Source organism: Ostrinia furnacalis, unplaced genomic scaffold (assembly GCF_004193835.3).
Source record: "Ostrinia furnacalis isolate ACB-3 unplaced genomic scaffold, ASM419383v2 OfSCF5405, whole genome shotgun sequence".
Taxonomy (NCBI): Eukaryota; Metazoa; Arthropoda; class Insecta; order Lepidoptera; family Crambidae; genus Ostrinia; species Ostrinia furnacalis.
In genome coordinates, this window is record NW_021135644.1 from 445,249 (window position 1) to 470,041 (window position 24,793).

Consider the following 24,793-nt stretch of genomic DNA (forward strand, 5'->3'; position numbering starts at 1 on the left):
CTGACTTCCGTTTTGACGAGTAGTGAACTGTCAAATTGAAGTGACATTAATGACAGCAATTTATAGTGTTACAATTGTAAAAAAAAACAAACAAAAAGTTTTTATATTTTTCTGATGAGCATTTTTCTCCTTTTCTAGGAATCGGTCCTCAAAGGGTTTCAAATAACGAAGTTTTCCCATAAAGTTAATATTCTTCCGAAGGAATATTAACTTTATGAGTTTTCCTCAATTTATATCCTGTTGAAATATTTGTGCCAAACTTCGTTAAGCCTTTCCGTAAAAAATGCAATTCGCTTGAGATAGTTCCCCAGGAAGTACAATGTTTCTATTTTTATGATGATGATGATTGAAAAAGAACTTCACTTTATAAGAGAAACTCAACAGTCTTTATTTGTACTAGAATTTGCTCTACAATTCAATCTCAGGTCCAAACAGGGTAACAAAACAGGTTCAAGTTGCAGTGAGCTTCATGCCGATCTCCCCGCACTTGTAAGCCACTTCCCGCACGAGATACGGCGCGCGTTCATGAGCCGGCGCAGTCATCCACTCGTGGACGTTGACGCCCACCGCGACGTAGCCCAACTTCTCCACAATATCGAGTATGAGTCGGAAGGTGCCGCGGAGGCGGTTGCTGTTCATTGAAAAACAACCCGGGCTGAAGTTCATTATGCAGACGCTGAAAAAAGATTGTGAAAATATCTTTTATTTTAAAATTGGGGCTGGCTAGGTAATCTTTTTTAAAGCCCGGTCTGTGAGCACGTTGAATTTTGTCCAATGACCCCATCCTTTTCGCTCGCGCGTAATTATATTGCTGTCGCGACTGTGCGACTGGCACCGGCAATGAGAATTACGCGCGAGCGATAAGGATGGGTAGCTTGGGGTCATTGGACAAAATTCTACGTGCTCACAGACCAGACTATAGCATCCTTTACGTTATGGCGCAAGTACACTATGCGGGAAATGGGCCAAGACGTAATAGTGTGAACACCATCTCGGTCTTTCTCCTTCGACCCGTGCGTCGCCCATAATTCGGTGTGCAGGCTAGCGCTTCGACTTGGACGATTTTCCGCATAGTGTACTTGCGCCATCACATTATGTTGTAAATCACTTACACAATTGCACCTTGGGGTATGCTTAGTTCTTTAATCGGCACTTTATTGACAAACCCTGCTGGGACTGTGAGCTTCATAGGGTACCCGCCTTTCAGACACGTTACTACATCTGAAAGAAATACAAGATAATAATTATTAAAAAATGTTGTTTACATGCATTGTAAGAATACAAAACACATATTATCCATTGTAAGTTCTTTTTGTAAAAAGTAGCTCCCAGAAAGAGAAGCAAACCGAAAGGTCATTTTTTTCAAATTATTTTAAAGAAATGAATAGGAATAAATACCTGCTACTATTCCATTCGGCAGCACCACATGCTTGGCCACAAACTCCCTCCCGCCTAATCCTCTCGCTAGATGTTCCTCCAGCTGCTCCGTCAAGCTGTGCACCGGGTACAGAGCCTTCGCCCTCTCCAGCGTCTCAGGAGGCAGCGAATACTCCCGACTATGGAAGCACTTCACAGCCTCATGCAGCGTCAGCAGCTGCAGGTAATCCAGCGTATTATTCTCCCGCGACAAATAATCTTTTAAGAACTCCTTCGAAAACACCCTTTCGAGCACCCTATCTTCGTAGTGACCTAGCGAAGCCAGTTCTAAGCAGAGTTTCGTCCAAGGCAGCGCGAAGTTCTTGCCGTCGAGGACTGGGTTTAGAGAGATCTGTTTTCGGAGCACGTCCCACTGGTCGGGGTTGGGTCTGTAGTTGTTGTTGGACAAGCAGTTGATGAAGCCGAAGAGGATGTTGGTGCGCGCTTTGGAGAGTATCGTGGGGTCCGACGAGGCTAGTTGGCAGAGGTACTCGACCAAACCTAGGTGGGTGTGGGCCTGTAAATAATAAAAATAGATGTTATTGAGTTTAAAATGTTTTTGTGGCATACTTGATTGACCTATGAAACACACTTACGAGTCTAGACAGTACTCTGGCCAGCAGCAAGCTCCTCTCGAAGTCAATGTTGTTCTGTACAACATAGTTTGCCAACGCGTCCATCAGCTGCTCGTGGTAATACTCCGGGTGCTTCTCCAGCACGCGGCCCTTGATCCTCGCAGCCGTCCGCAGAACATCGTCATAAGTCAGCTCGTGCACACGCTGCGTCAAGATATCGCAGCATATGTGCAGCAGCTGAACTCTAGTCGGAAACACCTCCTCGGTGCAGTTCACCTGACACAGCGACCATATTATCGACTTAGCGTTCTGCGCGTTTATCTGCTGGTCATGCAGCAACAGTCCTGTCACTATGTTGTTGATACACCGGTCTGGGAGGTCGTGGTTGCAGCAGTATGATAGCATATCCCTCAAAAGAGGCAAATCTTCATTGTCCATTTCAAGAGGAAGTCGTATTTGAAAGGCAAGGGGTAGTGCCAGTTTTAGCGCGTCTACCAAGTGGTTCTTACAGTCGTATCGATTTAGGAGAAAGTCTAGGAACATGATCTGGCGGACGTTGATGAAGTTGATGTTATATCTGATGAGCTGCAGCATGGTCTGGAGGATGAGCGAGTCGACGGGCACCTTCAGGTAGGACAGCACCTTTGTCGCTTCGATAGCCTCGTTGATTTCAAGAGCCCGCGCGTGCTTTTTGAAGTTCTGACAGAGAACGCTAAACGCTGGGTTCTTTATAATGCTTTGGGTGTCTTGGTCCATTCTGAAGGAAGAAAAAAGTAAGTTGTTTTATTTGAACTACTTTGAAAATAAAAACATGTGTTAAAGAACAATAAAGACGAGGATGCGAGCTCTTATTGGGCTGCTAATACCTAGACTCATAATGAAACAGTGGCGTTGAGACCGTCACCTTTGACGCCTAACATAAAAACTTGGAAGGTAATAATATAGTAGAGCTGAGGATATCTCATAGAACATGTAAAGCATGGTGTGGTCTTAAAACCCATGTGTATTTACGTAACTCCTTGCATTCTTCTTTCGTGGTCATATGAGTGGTCTAATGAAGAGAAAGATAACTCCTTACTTTCTTCTTTCTTGGCCATATGAGTGGTCTAATGAAGAGAAAGATAAAGGCCTATTCAGACCTAAGCGGTATTCGCTACCGTCTGCGGCAGAGAATACCCAGTGGGTATGCGGTAATAATATTGTTCAGACCTAAGCGGCATTCGCTACCACGTGGTATGTACCTCTACCCACAGCGGCAGCGAATATCGCTCAGGTCGCTCTAGCCGCAATACTTGATACTAAATACCTGAGCGAAACCCGCGCGGTATGTACCTCTACCCACAGCGGCAGCGAATCGATCAGGTTTGAATAGGCCTTAACTTGTTGCTGCTGTGGTAACTTACTTGCCCGCCTTCTGCAGCTCGAACAAGCTGCGCAGCGCCTGCAGCATGTGTTTGTGCGTCATCACGTTGAGGTGCGTCTGCACAGCCGCCAGCAACTCGGCAGCGGTGGGCGCCGTCTTTAGGCGGGACATCACCGCGTCTGGAGACTTGGCGCGTGTTACTTCTGTTACTGAAAAATTAGTAATTCTTTGCAAGTCTTAGGGCCGGCACACACCTTTGGCTTATTCCAATATTCTTCATTATCATTACGTTCAAAATAAAATCCTAATATAACGGGGATTAATGAAATTTTTAGTCCATTATTCCCCATTATAAGCTCCAATTGGCGTTAACGGGGATTAGTGAACGAAAAGTTCACACAATAGTGGAATAAACCCGCGCTTTTATCCTACAACCGTCTATACTAGATTCAGTCCGACTTTCGTGTGTATCGCTACAAAAGTTGTGTGCATTGGCTCTTTAGGGTTCATGCACAATGCGTCTTTCAGGCATTGTCAACGCACGTTTCACGAAACGCGCTGTATATGCGATGTTATCACATCAAAGTTACTACTACTCAGTCTAAAAAACGCATGTTGAAAGCACTGAATAAATAATGTTGAATGGCATGGATGTCCTTATTGATGACACATTATGACCACACAATTAACAGTTTTGCAATAAAGTATTGGGTACTACCATAAAAAATTACTGGTCTTCAAGGACTGAGAAATTGACTGTTTCTGGCACAAATCACAATACACATAAGATATGAAAGGTATGATGGTAAATAAATAAAAACATAAATATTGGTGCTGCACTGGGCAGAAGCCGAAGGTAATTTAAAATTTCAAGTATTATTTAATTTTAGAAGTTGAGTTAATCTTGAATTCTTGAAGCAATCAATACATTTTAAGAACACCTTACTGTATTACTCAAGATTGAAGCAAATAAATATATTTCATTTCATTTCAAATTAAATAATAAGGTTTTTACCTGTTGTTGACAAGCTCCGCGACTTGATAGCGGCGCGGCCGAGCGACCCGCCTCGCAGCACGTTCTGCCACACGCTCTTCAGCAGCAACGTCATGATGTCTGGAAAATACTCTTTGCCGTACAACAGTAAATGGAGACCTAACATCCCTCTGCAGACCAGTTGTTACAATACCTCTTGCATTCCAATTCCTATTTGTGTACTACATAGTACAGTGTCTTATTGGAATATTTTCAGTCATAAACTTACAACTTTTTGGTCTAATTTGAGGTTGTTTTTATGATACTAGAATATTTATCTTGAATTAAAGGTTATGTTAGATCTTCATTTATTTAACTTTGATTACGTGCTGACGGCAATGATTTATTATGCAGTAACAGAATAAATCCGTCTTTTACTTAATAAACATCTAAATATTTACCTTGTAACTGAGCAATGTTTATAGTTAATAAGTAAAAGTTATAAAAATATAAAACACAGACAAAATATAACAAATAGTCCTGCTGTAAAAAATTAACAACTGAGACTGACTTTCTCTTTACATTTTTCACTTTTAAAATGCGGCTTAACAATTTGAATTATTAAATTTTTCGGCGAATTTATTCGACTTTGTAACATCCATAACATCTGTCGATCAGCTGCTTTTGACAAGTTTCTGTCAAATTATTTCGAAAAGAAGTTTAGTTCAGAAAAGTATGAAAATACATGAACACGAAATAATTTAGCAACCATTTAGCAATATTGTTTTTTGCCAATAATTAATAATTATTTTTATAAAATTAAATACTTTTCTTAAAACGCTGGATGCTGGTGATGAAACGCCAATGGTAGCGGTGCGTTCAAAACATGGTTCAAAACATACCGATAATTAATTAATGGAAAAGTAAGAATGGTTCATTAAAAATATTTAACTGTTTTGTTATTTGCCAAAGTAACAATGTACAAATGAACAACAAACTATAAAATAAAATAAATCAATCATGAATCTATTGTGAAAAAAATCAGTCAAGATTCGGAACGACCGCTAAGCCACAGATTAGAGAGTATGTCTAGCTAAGCTGTCACCACTGTCACTGTCAATCAGTGTTTTTTTGTTGTGTACTTTTGTGTTGTTTCGTAAATTGTTATAAATAATTCTTCTATTTGTTTCTGATTGAAACCACAGTAGATATATGATTTATCTACTGTGTTGAAACAGACCGTAAACACCAGTAAATTATTTGGTAAAATTAATCATGGGCACAGAATCGGCCAGGCCCGAGGAATCAACATCTGGGGCTGGGGAACCAGCTACGACGAGCAAGGAAAAGAACACTACTACTACATCCAAAATACATTGTAGACCGGACAGAGATATTACTAAGAAAATAATAACACCGGGCGACTACACCGTCGTTCCTTACGAAGATTCCCGTTGTAAGATCGTTATAACAGATGTGAACTGCGCAGACGGTGCGGGGCCGTGCGACATGGTTACCTGTAGCCGTATTTTCAGCGAGAGCTTCGATGGGAATGTGCTTATTGGGGATTGCGACTCGTTTATTGATAAGGACTTTGAGCTGGCGTTGCAGCAGATGTGTTGCGGGGAGAAGAGTGAGGTGACGATCCTGTATAAAGACGCGAAGGGGCAGCAGGCGCTGAAGGTGTCGTGTAAGGTGGAGCTGACGGAGGTGATGGAGGAGCAGCTCGTGAGCGACTGGAGCTGGGAGCGGCTGCACGAGGCAGCTGTGCATCACAAAGTATGGAATTTACACACTTTTATTTGCATAATTATAATACAATTATTTATCATATCATATCATAACTGAGTTTCTTGCACTGCTTCTTCTCATCACTGCCCATTTATTGTCCCAAAGCAATGGTAGGGTTCAAGTAATTCTGGGAGGTGTAATCCAATTTGCAAAATAAATAGGCACTTACAGGGCAGATATGCATGGGCATGGCACTGCATCTCAATTGACACCAGGTGCGATTGCGGTCAAATACCTGCTTTGTCATGCATAAAAAAATGAATTCTTGATCTGTATTATCTTTGATACCAAATAAATATTTTTTTCCTTATTCAAAAGAATTGACCACCCCTGCAACTATTTTTGTTTATGGTTTTTTTTTTCTATAGGAAAGAGGAGTAGAGCTTGTGAAAGAAAAGAGAATAGTGGATGCCTTCAGGAGGTTCAGCAAGGCTCTGAAGATGCTGATAGCTATAGAGCCCTTCGACCCGCAGGTCATTGACGAAGAGAAAGTCAAGGAACTGATTGATCTCAAGGTATTATGTTAAAGAAAATACCATATACATACTATTTAACTAAATGAATTATTTCCATCATTATTTACCGACTGCCATTTTACAACAGAAAAAAAACATGTTGGTATTATGTATTATATTTTAAAATGATTCACAGCCAGATTTCACTTTTTGCAGTTACTACTACATCCCACTAATCAATCTGATTTTTTTAGGTGAAATTATACAGCAACTTGGCCCACTGTCAGTTGCACTACAATCAGCATGAAGCAGCAGAGATCCTCTGTACGAATGCTCTACAGTTTGACCCTGACAACGTCAAAGCACTGTACAGGAGGTCCCTAGCATTTGCTGGTGTGAAGAAGTATGAAGAAGCTTGGGAAGACATACAGAAAGCTCTCAAGTTGGATCCCAATGATAAAGCAGTCAAGCAAAAAGCTAAAGATATCAAAGACATCATGGATAATATAAAAAGGAAATATGATGAGACCATAAAGAAAATGTTTTATATGCAAGAATGAATGCGACTGAGTCTTAGGCTGAGTTGCACCACCTAACTTTAACCGTAACTATAACAATAACGAGTGTATTTTTTATGGAGCTTGACAGATTTTTGACGTTTGTTAAAGTCAAAGTAAGATGGTGCAACCCAAACTTGTTGTGTTAAGTGATTAAGAAATTATTGTTATCATAAGTATTTATATTCTAAATAAGTATAGCCGGTATCTATCTATGACACTCTTCTTTGCATTTACTGTATGTACGTACCTATACAGTTTTCAAACTTATTGTGGTAATAGCATGACTTAGTAAAAATAGAAAATGTTTATTGGACATACATTTTTAAGATTTCTCTTATATCAAGTTATTAAAAATATTATTATAATATACCTATCTCCTAATGTCAAAGTGTAAAACACTATATGAAAATAAAGATACTTTCTGAAACCAATTATTTTCCTTGTATATGTATTTATTATTTTTCTTATTTTTATGTTTTAGAATGTAAACAAGATCGCCAACGTTAAAAGACATTGTATACATACAGTTGGAAATCAGCGTCGTTACTACGAGTATATGCAACAGGTAGGTAAGTACTGTTGACAATTTGTTTTACTATAGAAGAACGCGTTTACGTAGTTTCGGGTTATCTTTCACTGTCGCCCATGCTGGCATCTCGCTTTGCATGAGAGGGATGGCAATATTCGAAACATCAGATAGGTTTTTCGGAGTGGCCCCGCTGATTGCATCGATCGTCGTTTTATCCGAGTGCATNGGGGCAAACAAAGGACGCGTGTGCAAAACGATGGTGAAACTGAATTAAATAAAAAGACATTTTGTTAATGTGAAGTGTTTTAGGGATTGCCGAGTGATTCTTCTAATAATTAAAAATGGTAAATTGTAGCGTAATTGGCTGTAAAAACCGTACTCAACGAAAATGTGAAAACATAACATTTCACACGTAAGTAAGCCTCCTTTATATTATGTTTCTTATGGTTTACCTTTATTTAAGTGTATTGATCTTTGATCCTTTATATCAACATAATATCAAAGGTAAAAAGAAGACTATTGTAAATTACATTGAAAAATGTATTTCTATTAATACCTGACCAATAAAAAGAGGTCGTCTATGGCCCAATTCGGAGGGCTATGACGATAAAGGCAGCCATTTTTTGAGTATTTTAAATTTAGCCGGATTATTATCCTTTCAGGGATACCATAATACAAAAGGGTAAAAGTTCCCGATTTAAAGGGTAATTTAAATTTGACTAAGAAATCGTTTAATAATTTAATTTGATAATAATAATAAGCCTTTTATTTCCGCAAATATGTTCATTTTACATGTAACACTCTGAATTTATAACATAGAAAACTTATTGGAATTTTATTTGATAGATAGAACTTAATTGGTTTGGAGTGATAGTTAGGTATTATTTAAATTAATTATGACTCTTCTTATTTTTTATAGATTCCCAACGGACGAGACTTCACGAAGTCTTTGGATTGCAGCGACTGGACGGCAAAATTGGCAGCCCACTCAGCACACTCGCATGTGTTCTGTCCATTTTCAAGCTGGTTGCTTTCAGAAAAAGCAGCAGAAAATGTATTTGGCAAATTATTCAATACCAACATTAGCCGTTCATGTAAGTTTAGAAAGCCTCAATGCATACCTATGTAAATAATAACGCTTTTAATTTACTATTCTCACAGCGTCGCGTTGGGTCTTCATAAATGACCTCGAGTATACTTACTATTTTTGTTATCTTTATTCAAACATTTTTTTAGTTATTTAGATATAAAGTTTTTCCTGTATCAATTTTATTTTGCAGGATGTACCAGTTCATTGTGACAAAGCTTCATCTAGCGAAACTACCGAAGTTTTACCCATGGAATGCGATAATCAAGCAGTAAGTAATATCTTGTTAGATAAATAATTTTACTAGGTGGAGCTTGAGAAAATATTTTCTTGAGTTGCGGTCTTGCGAATCCCTCAACTTATTTCATCTTTTTTTATTTTGCAGTCAAATAATCTAGCAGACACGATGACACCAAGAAAGTTAAAGCTGACAGTGAATTTACAAAGAAGAACGTTAATAGCTGAAAACCGCAAGAAAAAAATAACCGCATTGAGATCAAAGACTCGAAGACTTGTAAAAAAATGCTGAATTGACTGATATTATAGAAAATTTAAAAACAAAGCGATTCATCAACCAGGAAGCAGCGGATTTACTTTCTGTGCTTAATAATGCCTCGGACTTCATTAAGCCAAACAAAAGTAAAGGACATCATCCACGTTTCATATATTTTTGGTCCAAAATCAAAAGTGTCGGCCAATAAAAAAAGAAGTGTTGTGTTCAGACAGAATACGTCTGCCTTAGCATTTGTTACTATGGCATCAAAGCCGTAGCTCCACTGTGCGTCGAGTATTTGAGATTTAAAAGTCATCGATTATTCATACATTTTTTGTTCAAAATCAAAAGTGTCGGCCAATAAAAAAAGAAGTGTTGTGTTCAGACAGAATACGTCCGCCTTAGCATTTGTTACTATGGCACCAAAGCTGTAGCACCACTATGCGTCGAGTATTTGAGATCTAAAATTCATCGACGATTCATACATTTTTTGTTCAAAATCAAAAGTGTCGGCCAATAACAAAAAGTGCTGTCTTCTGACAGAATACGTCCGCCTTAGCATTTGTTACTATGGCACCAAAGCTGTAGCACCACTGTGTGTCGAGTATTTGAGATCTAAAATTCATCGACGATTCATACATTTTTTGTTCAAAATCAAAAATGTCGGCCAATAAAAAAATAAGTGCTGTATTCTGACAGAATACGTCCGCCTTAGTATTTGTTACTATGACACCAAAGCTGTAGCACCACTGTGCATCGTAGTATTTGAGATCAAAGTCAGTCGTTTCATATATTTTTAGAGCTCAAATACTACGATGCACAGTGGTGCTACAGCTTTGGTGCCATAGTAATAAATGCTAAGGCGGACGTATTCTATCAGAATACAGCACTTTTATTTTTTGGCCGGCACTTTTGATTTTGGACCAAAATGGATGATGTCCTTTCACCCGAAGTGCGAAAAGCTTTAAATCTTCATTTCATCAGTCCACGCGCCTATAATTATGTGCGCCAGCATTTTAAAACTTGCCTGCCCCATACACGTACATTAGTACGTTGGTATTCAACTGTAGATGGTGAACCAGGATTTTCATCTGAAGCTCTTCAAACTATAGAAAAAATTGCAAAAAATAATATTTCGAAAAAACTGTTATGCAGTTTGTGCTTTGATGAAATGGCAATAAGAAAATGTGTAGAGTGGCTGGTAGGGCAAAAAAAATGAGACATGTATAGGCTCCTTAGAGCATTAATTGACAATTTGTAAGTACTAATTTCATTAGTGTATGTATACAAATAAAGATAATTTTGATTTTATTTATCCTCTAATCAGAACATTCTGCCAATAATAATATTTGAATCTGCATGTAATAAATATTTTTATTTTTAAATGATTTTCGTTTTATTCCTGTATGCCTATTGTATTAAATGATTAAATGTTGTCAAATCTTTTCATTCTCACATTAGGATAAACTTAAAAATTGGGGAGTTTATTTTCAAACATGGCTACCCCAAATTTTGAATGTACTCTATGTCTGTCTCACAGGGGTGTACGCGGCTGACAAGTCTATTTTATCCTTAGTCTGAGATCCATGTATTTGGTTCCGGGATAGAACGACTTTCAAAAAAAAATTTAGCTGGGGTAATGTTTCAAACATTACCCCAGCAAAATCAGTTTTTTCCTCATAACTTTAAAACTATAATTTGAACGAATTTTGCTATTAATGGACAAATTTCTGCTCACGATGGACTAATTATCTGCTATATTCTTGACTCTCTAAAGCACAACATTTATAAAAATTTTGCTGCGGTAATGCACTCGTTTTATCCTACTATCCTACCTACTGATGTGAAAGTTAGTGAGGGAGAACGCATGGATGATTTTCATACCATATGGGCGCATCAGATCCTGGTTCAGGAGAGGGCAGTGTGATTTAGGCAAAGTGGTGAATGGAGTACATACTGCATAATAGGATACATAATAGAGGTAAGTGGTCGGATCATATCTGGAGATAAATCGAAGAACAGATGAAACAGTGGACTGCCATAGGATGAATGATGATGGCATTTTATCTGACTGCTTTTCTTAGACTATTCGTCCAAGCTTTTTTTGGACGAGATTTCGATATTTTCACAGAGTTCATGCGCCATGAACGGCCAGGCTCGCGTATGTAACCTAAAGCATTAGCTGAGCCACCTCCAATTGCTTTCTTATACTATGTCAATCTATCATTATGTAACTAGATAAGTAAGTAAGTGGTAGAAGCGATGTGAAAATATATCCTTAGAAGGATTACATAGATAAAAACATCGCAAATATGTAAACATACCTTAATGCGTGCTTCGCATATAGGTACGGGTTTCGGACGACTGCACGCGCGTCTGAAAGTGGATTCCCTGACGGCTTGCGTGTCCAGCCGCGAACTTGAAAGTTATTGGCTTTATAAAATTAAATTTTATTAGAAATAGGAAAAAATGTGTTTGTGAACGTGACTGTTATTTGAATTTGTAACTGATACTTACCATTTTGAAAACCCATTCGCTTAGGTACAGGTACAGGATTCCTGATTGTCACTGGCAATGATGAATTGTTTTAGTTCATGATAGAAGGAGGTCCATTCTTCTTTGATAACACTAAATCCACGCGTGGATCAGCTCGCACAGGCAAATAGATATAATTTAGGTAAGTAGGTAGATCTGATTCCCATTGTGCATTAAACAATGGGAAATAGCCGTCTGATATGACCCAACGTCATAGTTTCTTATCGGACAATCAGATTGATATAAGCCTGAAATGAGAACCAAACTTGGAAAACTACACGAAGTTATTTGTTTACTCTCTGCAACCAGGAGAAAAACTACATAATCACCAGACCATGACCGTTTAGTTTAACTGTCAGTTAATATTTAACAAATGACGACATGCTCTTTTTGTGGCATCTACAGATTTTAATCCCTCTAGCTCGTAAATTTTCTCGTAAAATTGGAGCATTAGATATTTTAGTTAAGTCGCATTTTTATAACAATATCGTTCATGCCTCCGTAGTTCACATGGCATCTGTGACTTGGGTGATAAAAGTTACGGCCCCTTGGGAGTGCCGCGCCTTCTCAATGAAGGTCCTATTTCTATTGACTGATTCACCTCCAACAAACAAATCCTCTCGAACTTATGACATCACCGGCCGGTGGAGCTTGTTATGACATCACACATGACCTTACTACGCTGCTGCAATAGTCAGTCAACAGGCCGCGTCTGCCCACATCGAACGCCGTCGCACCCGCACCTACTTTATTGTTGTTTATGCACGGATAAAATAATAATGAGTGAGTATTTCTCCACCAATAACAAGATAAAAGTGCTAGAATCAATTTTACGAGTGTGTTTACGGTTTTCAGTGAGTGCCTATTAATAGAATAATGTGTCAGCAAGAATGTCGCGGTTGAGGTGAACTAGCTGTGCTGTGATTGCTACCAAATATGTGCATAAGTTTTAACGTGTTGTTGTGAACGCTGTTTACAGCGCGTTTCACTTGCGATTTCAATGCGATTACTTGCTGTAAATTACTCGTATACTGTGGAAATGACACCATTACCTACATACAACGTTAATTGTGGTAAGGTGTTGTATTACTAGTAGTTAGATGTTTTATAAATAATGTTCGGATTTATTACGACGTCCAAAGAGAAAACTTACCGATCCTTAAGTAACAGTAACATAACTTTCTAGAACAAATCCAATTAGATAATGCGTAACAACAATAATAACGTTTCTAATGTTGACTGGTAGACTGTGCCATTTGGTGATACAGGCTAATAAATAAGTCTAATTCGTCGAGTCATGGTTAAGTTATTATTAATTACGTACTAATTGTTAATCATATTGAAACAATTTGCGGTTTCCAAATTTTCCATTGTTTGCAGGTCTTATTATAACATCTACGGTTGACTGGTAGATATTGCCTTAGGATGTTATTAACTGACAATACCATAGATACCACTCGATGCACTCGTGGTTATCGGTAAAAATAGACAGGTAATGTAATCGACCATTGATTAAAATAAATTAACAAAGGACAATGACCAATAATGTATGGAGTGTGGTCCAAATGTCCACCACTAACGAGACCTATTTAGTAAAATAGTCTACTAAATACTGATTCATTATAACCAAACCGCAATCAAAAATATGCTGTCAGTAAAAAGTTATGACTGAATGAAAAGTCTGTTTTTTACCTTTTCATCCGAAAAATGTTCTTGATATCATTCTATCCATTGCACAGTTTGGACTAATCTACGCATGTTGTGTCATGTCGCATGTGGCGCGGGGTTATAGATGAATTTTATTAAATCCCAACTAATATTATAAATGCGAAAGTAACTCTGTCTGTCTGTCTGTCTGTCTGTTACGCTTTCCCGCTTAACCTCGCAACCGATTTTGATGAAATTTGGCATAGAGATAGTTTGAGTCCCGGGAAAGAACATAGGATAGTTTTTATCCCGGTTTTTGAAACAGGGACGCGCGCGATAAAGTTTTTCTGTGACAGACAAAATTCCACGCGGGCGAAGCCGCGGGCGGATAGCTAGTATTATATATTATACTAGCTGTGCCTACGACTTTGTACGCGTGAAAATAGTTTAGTAAAAAATAGTTGTCTTTACTATTGCCCCTATTGGTTGTAGGGTGATGTTATTTATCGTAAAACCATCCTTGATAAATGGGCTATCTATAACAAAAATATTTTTTCAAATCTGACCAGTAGTTCCTGAGATTAGCGCGTAAACTACTACAATTTTTCAAACAGTCATAACTTTTTACTGACAGCTTATTTTTTTTTCGTCCCATACTGAAAGTTAATCTCTATTTAATGGAATATAAGCCAATATAGGTCTCATTAGTGGTGGACATATGGACCACTTTTGGTCATTGTCCTTTATTTTCAGAATTAAACATGGCATCATAAATATTTCCATGTGCATTTAAAATAAATATTTTTTCCTTCACCATCGTAGATATTTTGGTCCACTTCTGCACAGACCTTTGTTAAAAGCAGTCTTATCGTTTAGAGCCAGTGTTCTTACACTTGCTAGGCTTATATAAAATGGGTTATTCATCATCACGACTCGGAATCGTATATTTCTTACTAGCATCTGCTGTTGTTCATGCAGGTGACTCAACTAACCTATAATTTTGTAGAATCGCGTGTGTACGATCGAAGAAGTGTGTTTATAGACAATGATAATAAAATATCGACCAAAGAATAGAATGACATAATTTTCGCTAATTTCAGGATCAAACTTGTGCTTAAACTTAATTCCCTGGGCTCCTCTCGCAGACTCCTCGACATGCCAACTTTTTCTAAGCAGCAGTCAGACGTACAATATCTTCACTGAAATACGAGTAACTCTTTGAAGAAGGAAGTAGTTCCTTTCTTCGAGAGCATAACCATTAGTGCTGTTCTTCTTCTTTTCGTGTCGACAACAAATCTACACAGTGTCAGCCCAAAAGTCCGCCACAAGAGTGGCGTTGTCAGTATAGCACTCATCAAATCCTCCTGAGTGCAGTTGCTTGGGCACTCAGGGCACGACATCAGGTGCTTCATCGACTGGGGAACAAAACCACACCTGCACTCCATGTTTGAGCCATCCAAGAATCCCCACCTGACCAGATTGTCCTTACTACGGCCAACTTGCGTCCGAAGTCTATTTAAAGACTTTTTATTAGTGCTGTTTTTTGATTCCTCAGGTAAACCACAGAGCCTGAAGTCAGGCCGCGGACTGCCCGTGGTGATACCCTCGGAGCACCGCTTTGTGCTGGCCGAGGATGCCCTCAGCAAGCTCTTGCTGGAAGACGATATACGAGACCGCGCCGTCATCGTGGTATCGGTGGCCGGCGCCTTTCGCAAGGGAAAGTCTTTCCTGCTCGACTTCTTTTTGAGATACCTCGATCACACGGTAAGCAATACTATCAATATGTTTGAAGCATGGCTCACTTAAAAATTGAATTGACCTAAATCAGTTGTCGTCTCGTGCGTGACCCGTAAACCGCATAAGAATAAGAGCATAAAAAGATGACAAGTACCTATATGGCATGTCAGCTCTGATTTAACTTTACTTCTTTTATATTTTCTAGACTTATTTATGAACTTGAGCAGTTTTTGTGAAAAACCCATAAAAGGGCAGACTTCAGAGTTTCATTTACCTGGAGTGTGGCCATTCGTGTAATCGCATTTATAAATAGTTCGTCAATTATGTAAGCATAATTTTCCTCAATGATAATTGTGGTTTACATAGCTTCCTCTTGGAAACTGCGACACCATTGATTTGTAACTCAAGCTTCAGAGCCGGTATTCGGTGCTCGCCTCCGACGAATTAATAAACCAAATGACCTTTACTAAATTGGCTTACATTACATCTCGATATGCTTGAAAGACGCTTTCTGCACAAGTTCGTTTTACCTTGTTTATTGCACAAGATGTATATTCTCGTAACATCAAGACCATGCCGTTTATAATATGAAGGTGTGGAGAAGATTGATCCATAGTTCCAGAGGTTAATTCCCAGACCCGACACACTTCATTTAATTGCTCCCCGATAAGATATTATAGACATGAATCTACCTGTTTGTCCAAAAAAATATTAAGGTGGGCACGTTACACCGCCCGCGTCACGGTTCCATTGCGATTGACGCTATTTAGCCCTTTTATACAGCTACGGCCGTACTGATAACGTTTTTACCAAATCAATTACACCCTTTCAGTACAACCATGGAATGGGCGGCGACGACTGGATGGGGTCGGAGGACGAGCCCCTGGAAGGCTTCAGCTGGCGCGGCGGCTCCGAGAGAGACACCTCGGGCCTGCTGCTCTGGTCGCAGCCCTTTAAGGCCACTCTGCCTAATGGAGATAAGGTATCATCACCGTAACTATATTTCTAAGTTTTTGGACCTTGGTGCTTAACTCAATGAGTGCTTTCCTTCTTCTACTCTACAGTGACGCCACCAAACAATATTAAGTGTAAATGCGATAGCTCCACTAGCTACATACGCCCGTATTCACAAGCGATGCATGCTTAAGTGAAGCAGCAAATCTAACGCACAGCCTTGAATAGAGCTCTGTGATTGGTTCGTATGTCACCCTGTGCGTCTATGCACACTGTGAGACCTCAGAGTAATGTTTGTGAATAAGGGCGTTAGCCACTGCAGCGTTTACCAGTTGACACACTGTCTTAGCCATTACTGCGAGTTAAAGGATCTTACTCTAAAATGGCGCTAATTTTTGGGCGTTAATACGATAGCCCTCCTCATTGTTGCTGATTTTCATCAGTGCTTTAAACAGCAGTCACATCCTGTTCAATTGGTCTTGTTTAGCGTCGCCGTGTAGATGATTTTGAGCATAAACCTTCCGTATATGTGTCCAGTACATTTCATCCATGATCTTTGCCAGGTGCTGATCCTGCTGATGGACACGCAAGGCACCTTCGACAGCGAGTCGACGGTGCGCGACAACGCGACCATCTTCGCGCTCTCCACCATGATCTCCTCGGTGCAGATCTACAACTTGTCGCAGAACATAGAGGAAGATGACTTGCAGCACTTACAGGTGAGCAGCGCATTAGAAACAACTACACGGGTTTGCTGCAATCTGGCTTTTGTTGTTTCTGTTAGATGATATTATGATATATGATAACATTTTCAATCCAGAAATAATTCTACGAGTATTGTCAGTGACAGATGGCAGAAATATTAAAAATTTGAGATTGGTGCAGCGGTTCCCAAACTTATTTTTTCTACTGCCCACTTTGAGAATAAATTCTTTTTAGCGCCCCCAATTGTAGTCGAGTGTCGAGTGCTCAGTCGGTGTCTAAGAGTCCTCCTAGTAAATGACGCCTCCCAAGCCTCTACACAACGTCCCGATTTTTTTTCTGGGTCTCGTACCGCCCCCTTTAATCCTGCAGCGCCCACAAGGGGGCGTTATCGCCCACTTTGGGAAAGACTGGGTTAGAGTACCTATTGAATTTGGTTAGAGTTTGATTGCTTAAAAGTCATGCATCTTTTCTTAGTCTTTTAGAAGGGTTCTCGTCGATGGTAGAGTTGGGTACAATTTTCCGCACGATCTCTCGCCATTTCTCCCTTTTGGTAGACTGCCTGACACAGTCAGATATGCGGTTTTTCTATTATAAATTAATCAGCATCGTATTCTCCAGCTGTTCACAGAGTACGGGCGCCTGGCGCTGCAGAACAGCGTGGGCAAGCCGTTCCAGCACCTGCAGTTCCTGGTGCGCGACTGGAGCTTCCCTTATGAGCACCCCTTCGGCCCCGAAGGCGGTCAACAGCTGCTCGATAAGTGGCTTGAGGTAATAAAAATCACAACATTCCAGCGTTTCACAGATTTTTTTGCCACCTTGGTCTACTATGCTGAACAGTATGTATTTTCCACCTCGTTGAATTGAAATCATCAAGGCTACTAAGCTGAATATCTGAAGAAGTTCTTTGCAACATTCAGCTCTGATCATAAAAAGTCAGACCTTTCACCATCCTTTTTTTATCACGTAACCAAGACTTGAAGATATTATACCACCCAGAAGGCATATTCCACCTACAGATGAAGGACAAAATATGCGAAGGAGCGAGCTCATAAATGTCAAACGGCAAACAATGTATTAGCTCATTAACGTGACTTGTCCGAGAGATATTATCAGAGCCCCGATTACGCTAATTTTTACCGTCTCCAATACAGACGCGCTTCTTCGATACGATTGGTCAAAACAGTTGACGTCAGCTGTTTTGTTGTTGTCTTTTGCCTCTGATGAAACAAACACTTCCCCAGATCCACGAGGGCCAACACGAGGAATTACAAACGCTGCGGAAGCACGTTGTGGCGTGCTTCGAGAAGCTGGCGTGCTACCTCATGCCGCACCCCGGCCTCACCGTCGCCACCAACCCGCACTTCAAGGGGAAACTCTCAGGTGAGGCACTAGCAGAATTTATTTCAAATCAAATCATTTATCAGTTCGTTTCGTTTCGTTTTAGCCAAATGAACGTCCACTGCTGGACAAAGGCCTCCCCCAAGGTTTTCCATAATGAACGGTAATGCGCTGCCCGCATCCAGGCTCTTCCCGCGACCTTTACCAGATCGGTCATTTATCAGTACTTAGGCCATTTCCAGAATGCTTATACACGTCCCAAATATAGCTTTAGCTTGCCCTGCCACCACTTCGGGACAATATATGGGCTGGTGTTGAGAAGTGGCTGAAGAAACTCCATCACCATTGTCAGCCATATCTGGAGGGAAAAAAATTCACAACGCTGTCGTATTTTAGGGGTCTATCTGTCACTACTGTCGCACAAGCTGGCTTCGCGCTTTGCGTAAGAGGGAAGGAGTCAAACTCATAAAACTCTTTTATTTCTGCAATTAGGCTTTAAAAAAGCACTTTTACAGTAAAATCAAGAATTCGTATAACGTTTTGCCTCCCTGCAATTTAAACACGTATCGTCGTTTCAGCCAAACAACATTCACTGCTGGAGAAAGGCCTCAAGGATTTTCACAACGACCGGTAGTGTGATTTAGGCACTTCTGCGACCTTCACCAGAACGTCGGTCTTCCTAGTGGGAGGCCATTTTGTGAAACATATTATTGGCAGGTAGTTGCTAATTGCTCATAAGATAGGCCCCCTTAATTTAATTTATAGTCCGTGGTGCATAATCTTTTCTTAAAGGTTTTAAACCTTTGTTTGTCACCTGTCATCCGCTTTGCAATGGAGGGAAGTCGAACTCCTCCTATGTTCTTCTGATTAATTTCGTTGCGGGTCCAATGACAGTTTAACTTTCCCCCGGGACAAACTTGACCTTCATTGGTTGGGTTTTTGTGGCGGTCAAGCTGTAGATCCTGGCTACACAGGAGTTGCAGTGGTGGGAACGAGAGGTGGGAATAGTCCCGTTAGTGGGAGGCCAGCTGGCAACACTTCGTCTTCCACCTGATCCCCCAGACATAAGCCCCGAGTTCAAGACGCACTTGCGCCAGTTCATCCCGATGCTGCTGTCTCCGGAGCAGCTGGTGCCGAAGACGACGGGCGGGCAGCGCGTGAAGGCGCGCGACCTGCTGCTCTACTTCAAGGCGTATATGACCATCTTCAACGGGTCCGAACTGCCGGAACCGAAGTCTATTTTGGAGGTGAGGAGTTCACTTAAGGCTTGGTATTTCTTCTAAAGTAGGTATTTCGCGCTGTCAAAATCTGCGCGCGCAATTCTTCGCCGAAAACAGCGCGTCAAAGAGCTCCCGCCACAATTTCCAGCTACACAGTATAGAAATACGCAGTTGGTTAGTTTAGGTTGACTTGCTTCCCTTCAAGCGTCACACTCACAACACTTTCTAATAGAAATCATATCCAAGTGATACAAATTAAAACACCTTTCAGACTTTTTGGGAATATATTCTAGAATCGAATAAATATAAAATATAACTGCAGAAGTAAACACTGTTCAAAGTGGCCGTGGCGTCGCCCGACCTTCTGGAAGTTCTGCGCCGGCTTAAAGAATTTCAAGATTACGTCACCCGACCTATCGGTTGGCACTTGGGAGCTTGAGCGATTGGAATTTTTTTTTTATGATAAGTTACTCTTAGTAGCGATTATTTAGAGCTTGGTTAATAAATTTAATTATAGCTGTTGCAATTCACGAAGCTTTGCATGTGGTTAATAACATTAATCAGTATAGGTACGNAGTGAGGCGTGGCGTAGCCCGACCTTCCGGAAGTTCCGCGCCTGCTAAAAGAATTTCAAGATTACGTCACCCAACCTATCGGTAGATCCTCGGGAGCTTGAGCGATTGGAAAAACATTTTATGATCAGTTACTCGTAGTAGCGATTATTTAGAGCTTGGATAATAAATTATAGTTGTTGCAATTCACAAAGCTTTGCATGTGATTAATTACATTAATCAGTACACGCATCAATTTTGTTCAGTCTTTTTGTTTATTAATAAACTAGCGGCCGCCCGCGACTTCGTACGCGTGAATCCCGTTTTTCCCGCTAATTCCCGTTCCCGTGGGAATTTCGGGAATTCCTTTCTTAGTGCACCTCTACGGTACCTAAGCTACGTCCCTTCCAAATTTCAAGTGCCTACGTTTAGCCGTTTAGGCTGTGCGTTGATCTGTCAGTCAGTCAGTCAGTTTCTCCTTTTATATATTTAGAAGATAAAAATATCATACTAAAATTGCATACATATTTGTTTGTATTGGTCTGGGTGTTTTCTTTCCATAATTTATGTACACTGTATCGAAAATCACTATGAGTAATAAGCATCACACACGGTTACCTGGAGTTCATTACCGCAGCAAAAAGCTTGCCATCTTAAATGAACGGTATAATATCGAGGTTTCGTCAGTACAGTTGCGAACAAAGGTGTTTGTGTAGTGTAGTTGAGTTGAGAGGTCAGATTATTGAAATAATAAAACCAACATTTTATTTTTTAAATACATTTTAAAAATAATTTACATTACAGATAACAATGAGAGGATGACATTGCAAGGTGGTGCCAGTCCAGTCTTAAATCCGTTGATATATGCTGCATGTGCCATGTNACATAATTGTCGACAACTTCGAGTATAGAGTCTCCAACCTTCAGAGGAGCCCCGTGGTACGCTGTTGGGGTTGGCATTATACATATTAAATCTGTGCAGCAGTTGGTCTACATATTTAGTCTGATGTATAAATATGCCTTTGTCTGATTTCTCAATTTGCATTCCTACAAAGTTACTAGGTTTATCTAATATTTTCATTTCAAATATGGTCTGCAAATCATTTGTTATTGTTTTCAATGTATTCTTATCTTTACAGAACAATAATCCATCGTCTACATACAGGCAAAGATAACACTTATTATTATTGACTTTAGCAACATATACACATTGATCAGCTGTGCATTGAGTAAAACCAAATTTCTTTAAAACAGAGTCAAATTTCTTATTCCAGCAACGTGGAGACTGTTTAAGACCGTACAATGACTTGTTAAGTTTACATGCCATCTTTTTATCACAAGACAGACCTTCGGGTGGACTCATGAATATGGTTTCTTCTAGCTCACCATAGAGGAAGGCNCAATGCGATATCTGCATTTTGGTACTATTCTCACATAAGGCTTCCCCAACTTGTCTGGCCAGCATGTAGAGTGACCATTTGGCTCTGGTAAATTAGACAAGTTCGTCCTCCTGCAGTAGACACCAAATGATATGTTGATGATGGTACTACATAACTATTCTTTAGGAAATTCTTTTTTCACGTTCGAGAGAACAATCGTAAAAACTGAAGAGGACGGATATTACGAAGATCGTGTTAAATTTTAATGTCAACTTGCTATCAGTCGATACGATGACACATTAAATATAATACATTGTTTATGGGACCACAAGGAAATAAGTTTGGTCTTGGGTGCTTCCTGTGAAACAAATGACTAAAGCCACAATAAAACAGCCCTATTCTGGCTACCACATCGAATTAGGCACGCGCCAAGTGTTCAATTCAAAACATTTCGCTGGTGATAACATATCCTATGACGTAAGATTTTGAAGGTTCATGTAATGTACCGGTCTCTCACCATACAATACTGATTGTCCACAGGCGACAGCAGAAGCCAACAACCTGTCCGCGATAGCCGAAGCTAGAGAAGTGTACGACGCGCTCATGGACGAGGTGGCAGGCGGCACGAGGCCTTACCTGCAGCCCAAGGTGTTGGAGCAGGAGCACCGGCGCGCCAAGGACAAGGCGCTGCACGCCTTCCACAGCAAGCGGAAGATGGGCGGCCAGGAGCTCGCCAACACGTATAGCGTGCAGTTGGTTAAGGTAACGAGCGGCTTTTCCTCCATTTTGTTGTCCTTTTTTGGAAATTTTTATAACGCTGCTACTTTTAGGCCAACACATACAGCGTGCAGTTAGTCGAAACCTGGGACGGGTTTTCCTCTCTTTTTCCTCATTTTAATCGCCCCGGGTGCCAACCCATGCTACGCCGCCACTCACGTCACACAAGTGTGGATTGCTTAGGGCATCAAGTAGTCTTAATCCGGCACTGATAACGCTGCTATTTTTTGCATTCCTTCCAATCGATGAATGTATGGAATACGCTAATGATGGACAGACAGAGGTGAACCGAATATTGCTCGTGCATTCACCATCCCCTCATCCATGCAGGGTTACTTGGTAACGCTGTCTTTACGTATATTCGGATCTACCTGTCAATATTGCTCATGCTAGAATTTCGCTTGGCGTGAGAGGGATGGCAACAATCGAAATCGAAACTTCGGTTAGTGTATTTTGGGGGTAAGGGAAAAGCCACACGGTGCGGTACGGTCGCGGCGACGCCGGAGCGATGTCGCTGCGGCGTCCTACATATAAAAAAACAATGATATGCCAGACGGTGTGTTTCGGCGCCGCACCGCAGGCACACCGCACTTCGATTGAGCGAGACGGTGCTGTATTGCGGCGCCGCATACTACCATGTGTACAGTGATGCGGCAACATGTTTGCGGTGCGGCGCCGCATCGCACCGTGTGGCTTCTCACTAACCCCGCTGCATTTCACGACAGCTGTTTTTTCGTCGGTCGGAAGTCTTAAGTTCCTTACTTTACTTAAACAAAAATCTCACCTGTGACTTCAAGCCTCGTGTGGTCTCTTTCAGGAATTAGACGAGCTGTTCGAGCAGCTCCGTGCACACAACGAGGGCAAAAACATCTTCAAGATGGCCATCACGCCCGCTGTGCTGGCTGTTCTCATGTTGCTGGGATACCTGCTGGGCGTTCTGGGTTCAGGCGTGGGCGTCCAGACGCTTGTAGCCGTGGGACAGGTCCTCACTATCACTGCGGGGGCCATGCTCACGTTATGGGGATACAGCAGGTCAGTCGGATCCTTAAATGTCTTTGTTTAAAAATATCTTCAAGATAGCGATCACGCCCGCTGTGCTGGCTGTTCTCATGCTGCTGGGATACCTGCTGGGCGTTCTGGGATCAGGCGTAAGCGTCCAGACCTTGGTAGCCGTGGGGCAGGTGATCACTATTACAGCGGGGGCCATGCTCGCGTTATGGGGATACAGCAGGTCAGTGGGATCCTTGAATGTCTTTGTTTAAAAATATCTTCAAGATAGCGATCACGCCCGCTGTGTTGGCTGTTCTCATGCTGCTGGGATACCTGCTGGGCGTACTGGGATCAGGCGTGGGCGTCCAGACCTTGGTAGCTGTGGGACAGGTGCTCACTATCACTGCGGGAGCCATGCTCGCGTTATGGGGATACAGCAGGTCAGTCGGATCCTTGAATGTTTTTGTTTAAAAATATCTTCAAGATAGCGATCACGCCCGTTGTGCTGGCGGTGCTAATGCTGCTGAGCTAACGGCTGAATATACAGCAGGTTTGATTTTACCGCGATATACTCTTATCGACGTCAAAATGTATGATAAATCGATAAAATGGCGGATAACCACTTGTCGCGGCGCGCATCCTAGGCCTACAGGAAAATCTTTGATATCTCTAAACGTGATTATTTTTAGATGGCCGTATAAATTATTATAAAGTGAATTTTAAACTATGTAGTCTCAAATAGCAATGTAAAGAAAAGACTTACATCATAATTATTACTTCTTTATTCCAGGATAACTGGCAACCTGCGAGACGTAGCTGTACAAATAGATGAAGGAGCTGAAACTGTCAAAAATTATGTAAGTATACTACTGTATTTTGTCTGTCTCAATCTCGTAGCACCTCCCGGGTATAGTTTTTTACTTTGCGACTATCCATTGGCGTTTTTCTATAAGCGCTATTGAAATATCAACCTTAAAAACAACAAAAGTACTGATTTTAATAACAAACCTTGTAATTAATGTTATTGTTCCTTGTAGCTAACACAGCAAGCTGTTGGCAACGCGACTGCGTCAACGATGGGGCACAGCGAAGACAAGAAGTACTCATAACATTCCTACCTCACAGACTGATCGAGACCTTAAGGCCAACGACTTTTGGACAAAAATCATTGTAGAAAAGATATTTGTCAGTTACACAATGCCAGTTATGTGTTAGGGCTACCAGAGTGTCAAAATACTTCGCTTGAAGATTGTTATGGCGCAGTTACACTATGCGGGAAATTGACCAAACAGAAGTGCAAAAACGCACACCGTAGTATGCGTGATGCACGGCGAAACTAACTGAATTGCGTGTTTACACTATCTGTCTCGGTCCATTCCCGCATAGTGTAATGAGGGTTTTCGCGTATGAAAGATCCGCTAGAAGGCGGGACGTGGATGTGGGGTCTGACTGCTGCGTGATTGGTGGATTTTGACATATCTGTCAATGTCATGTCAAAAATAACCAATCATGCAGCATTTGGACCTCGCGTCTACGTATTGCCATCTGGCGGATTTCTCATACGCGAAAACCCTCATTGCGCCATTAGACAACAAATATTGTCCAGACAGAAGTAGCCTGAAGTAGGCTGATAATGAAGACTTTTTTGTATTCTTGATAGAATAGAATCTTCTAAAATGAATTGGTATTTTGGTTGAATTTTGTAGTTTAACATAATA

General features: G+C 40.8%; 4 protein-coding genes across 8 annotated transcripts; 3 read left to right on the plus strand and 1 right to left on the minus strand.

Moving 5' to 3' along the window:
- Nucleotides 1-415: 415 nt before the first annotated feature.
- Nucleotides 416-5,004, minus strand: LOC114361096 (uncharacterized). Of its 2 annotated transcripts, XM_028316024.1 has the most exons (7): nt 4,789-5,004; nt 4,370-4,468; nt 3,395-3,563; nt 2,013-2,748; nt 1,399-1,933; nt 1,113-1,221; nt 416-676 (listed from the first exon to the last, which is right to left on the minus strand). In XM_028316024.1, the coding sequence occupies exons 2-7, from the start codon at nt 4,461-4,463 to the stop codon at nt 451-453; spliced, it is 1,869 nt and encodes a 622-aa protein (XP_028171825.1). In that variant the 5' UTR covers nt 4,464-4,468; nt 4,789-5,004; the 3' UTR covers nt 416-450. The 2 variants fall into 2 exon arrangements, with proteins under 2 accessions (XP_028171825.1, XP_028171824.1); XM_028316023.1 differs by lacking the exon at nt 4,789-5,004 and having other exon boundaries at nt 4,370-4,764.
- A 445-nt stretch (nt 5,005-5,449) lies between these two features.
- On the plus strand, nt 5,450-7,411 carry LOC114361105 (peptidyl-prolyl cis-trans isomerase FKBP62). Its single transcript, XM_028316042.1, has 4 exons — nt 5,450-5,528; nt 5,565-6,106; nt 6,487-6,633; nt 6,828-7,411. Exons 2-4 carry the CDS (start codon nt 5,603-5,605, stop codon nt 7,131-7,133), a joined length of 957 nt encoding a protein of 318 aa, XP_028171843.1. The 5' UTR covers nt 5,450-5,528; nt 5,565-5,602; the 3' UTR covers nt 7,134-7,411.
- Nucleotides 7,412-7,538: 127 nt separating this feature from the next.
- On the plus strand, nt 7,539-24,355 carry LOC114361104 (atlastin). 4 transcript variants are annotated; one of them, XM_028316040.1, is made up of 11 exons: nt 7,539-7,702; nt 14,980-15,188; nt 15,994-16,143; nt 16,679-16,834; nt 17,439-17,588; nt 18,062-18,200; nt 19,221-19,405; nt 21,849-22,070; nt 22,903-23,117; nt 23,866-23,932; nt 24,113-24,355. In XM_028316040.1, the coding sequence occupies exons 1-11, from the start codon at nt 7,690-7,692 to the stop codon at nt 24,182-24,184; spliced, it is 1,578 nt and encodes a 525-aa protein (XP_028171841.1). In that variant the 5' UTR covers nt 7,539-7,689; the 3' UTR covers nt 24,185-24,355. The 4 variants fall into 4 exon arrangements, with proteins under 4 accessions (XP_028171841.1, XP_028171842.1, XP_028171838.1 ...); XM_028316041.1 differs by having other exon boundaries at nt 7,558-7,698; XM_028316037.1 differs by lacking the exon at nt 7,539-7,702 and adding an exon at nt 12,329-12,560.
- On the plus strand, nt 7,895-9,387 carry LOC114361106 (THAP domain-containing protein 2-like). The gene is made up of 4 exons (XM_028316043.1): nt 7,895-8,074; nt 8,582-8,756; nt 8,943-9,020; nt 9,135-9,387. Exons 1-4 carry the CDS (start codon nt 8,004-8,006, stop codon nt 9,276-9,278), a joined length of 468 nt encoding a protein of 155 aa, XP_028171844.1. The 5' UTR covers nt 7,895-8,003; the 3' UTR covers nt 9,279-9,387.
- Nucleotides 24,356-24,793: the final 438 nt, after the last annotated feature.

What these genes read in the sequence shown, in the direction of transcription:
- LOC114361096 (XM_028316023.1), bottom strand. Translation starts at nt 4,514, where the DNA reads ATGTTAGGTCTCCATTTACTGTTGTACGGCAAAGAGTATTTTCCAGAC. An exon ending in GCGGAGCTTGTCAACAACAG is followed by an intron (nt 3,564 to 4,369) that starts GTAAAAACCTTA and finishes CTAATTTTTCAG; the next exon opens with TAACAGAAGTAACACGCGCC. An exon ending in ATACCCCAAGGTGCAATTGT is followed by an intron (nt 677 to 1,112) that starts GTAAGTGATTTA and finishes ATCTTTTTTCAG; the next exon opens with CGTCTGCATAATGAACTTCA.
- LOC114361105 (XM_028316042.1), top strand. Translation starts at nt 5,603, where the DNA reads ATGGGCACAGAATCGGCCAGGCCCGAGGAATCAACATCTGGGGCTGGG. An exon ending in AGGCAGCTGTGCATCACAAA is followed by an intron (nt 6,107 to 6,486) that starts GTATGGAATTTA and finishes TTTTTTCTATAG; the next exon opens with GAAAGAGGAGTAGAGCTTGT. An exon ending in AGGAACTGATTGATCTCAAG is followed by an intron (nt 6,634 to 6,827) that starts GTATTATGTTAA and finishes TGATTTTTTTAG; the next exon opens with GTGAAATTATACAGCAACTT.
- LOC114361106 (XM_028316043.1), top strand. Translation starts at nt 8,004, where the DNA reads ATGGTAAATTGTAGCGTAATTGGCTGTAAAAACCGTACTCAACGAAAA. An exon ending in GAAAACATAACATTTCACAC is followed by an intron (nt 8,075 to 8,581) that starts GTAAGTAAGCCT and finishes TATTTTTTATAG; the next exon opens with ATTCCCAACGGACGAGACTT. An exon ending in TACCAACATTAGCCGTTCAT is followed by an intron (nt 8,757 to 8,942) that starts GTAAGTTTAGAA and finishes TTTATTTTGCAG; the next exon opens with GATGTACCAGTTCATTGTGA.
- LOC114361104 (XM_028316037.1), top strand. Translation starts at nt 12,434, where the DNA reads ATGACATCACACATGACCTTACTACGCTGCTGCAATAGTCAGTCAACA. An exon ending in CTCTGCCTAATGGAGATAAG is followed by an intron (nt 16,144 to 16,678) that starts GTATCATCACCG and finishes GATCTTTGCCAG; the next exon opens with GTGCTGATCCTGCTGATGGA. An exon ending in ATGACTTGCAGCACTTACAG is followed by an intron (nt 16,835 to 17,438) that starts GTGAGCAGCGCA and finishes CGTATTCTCCAG; the next exon opens with CTGTTCACAGAGTACGGGCG.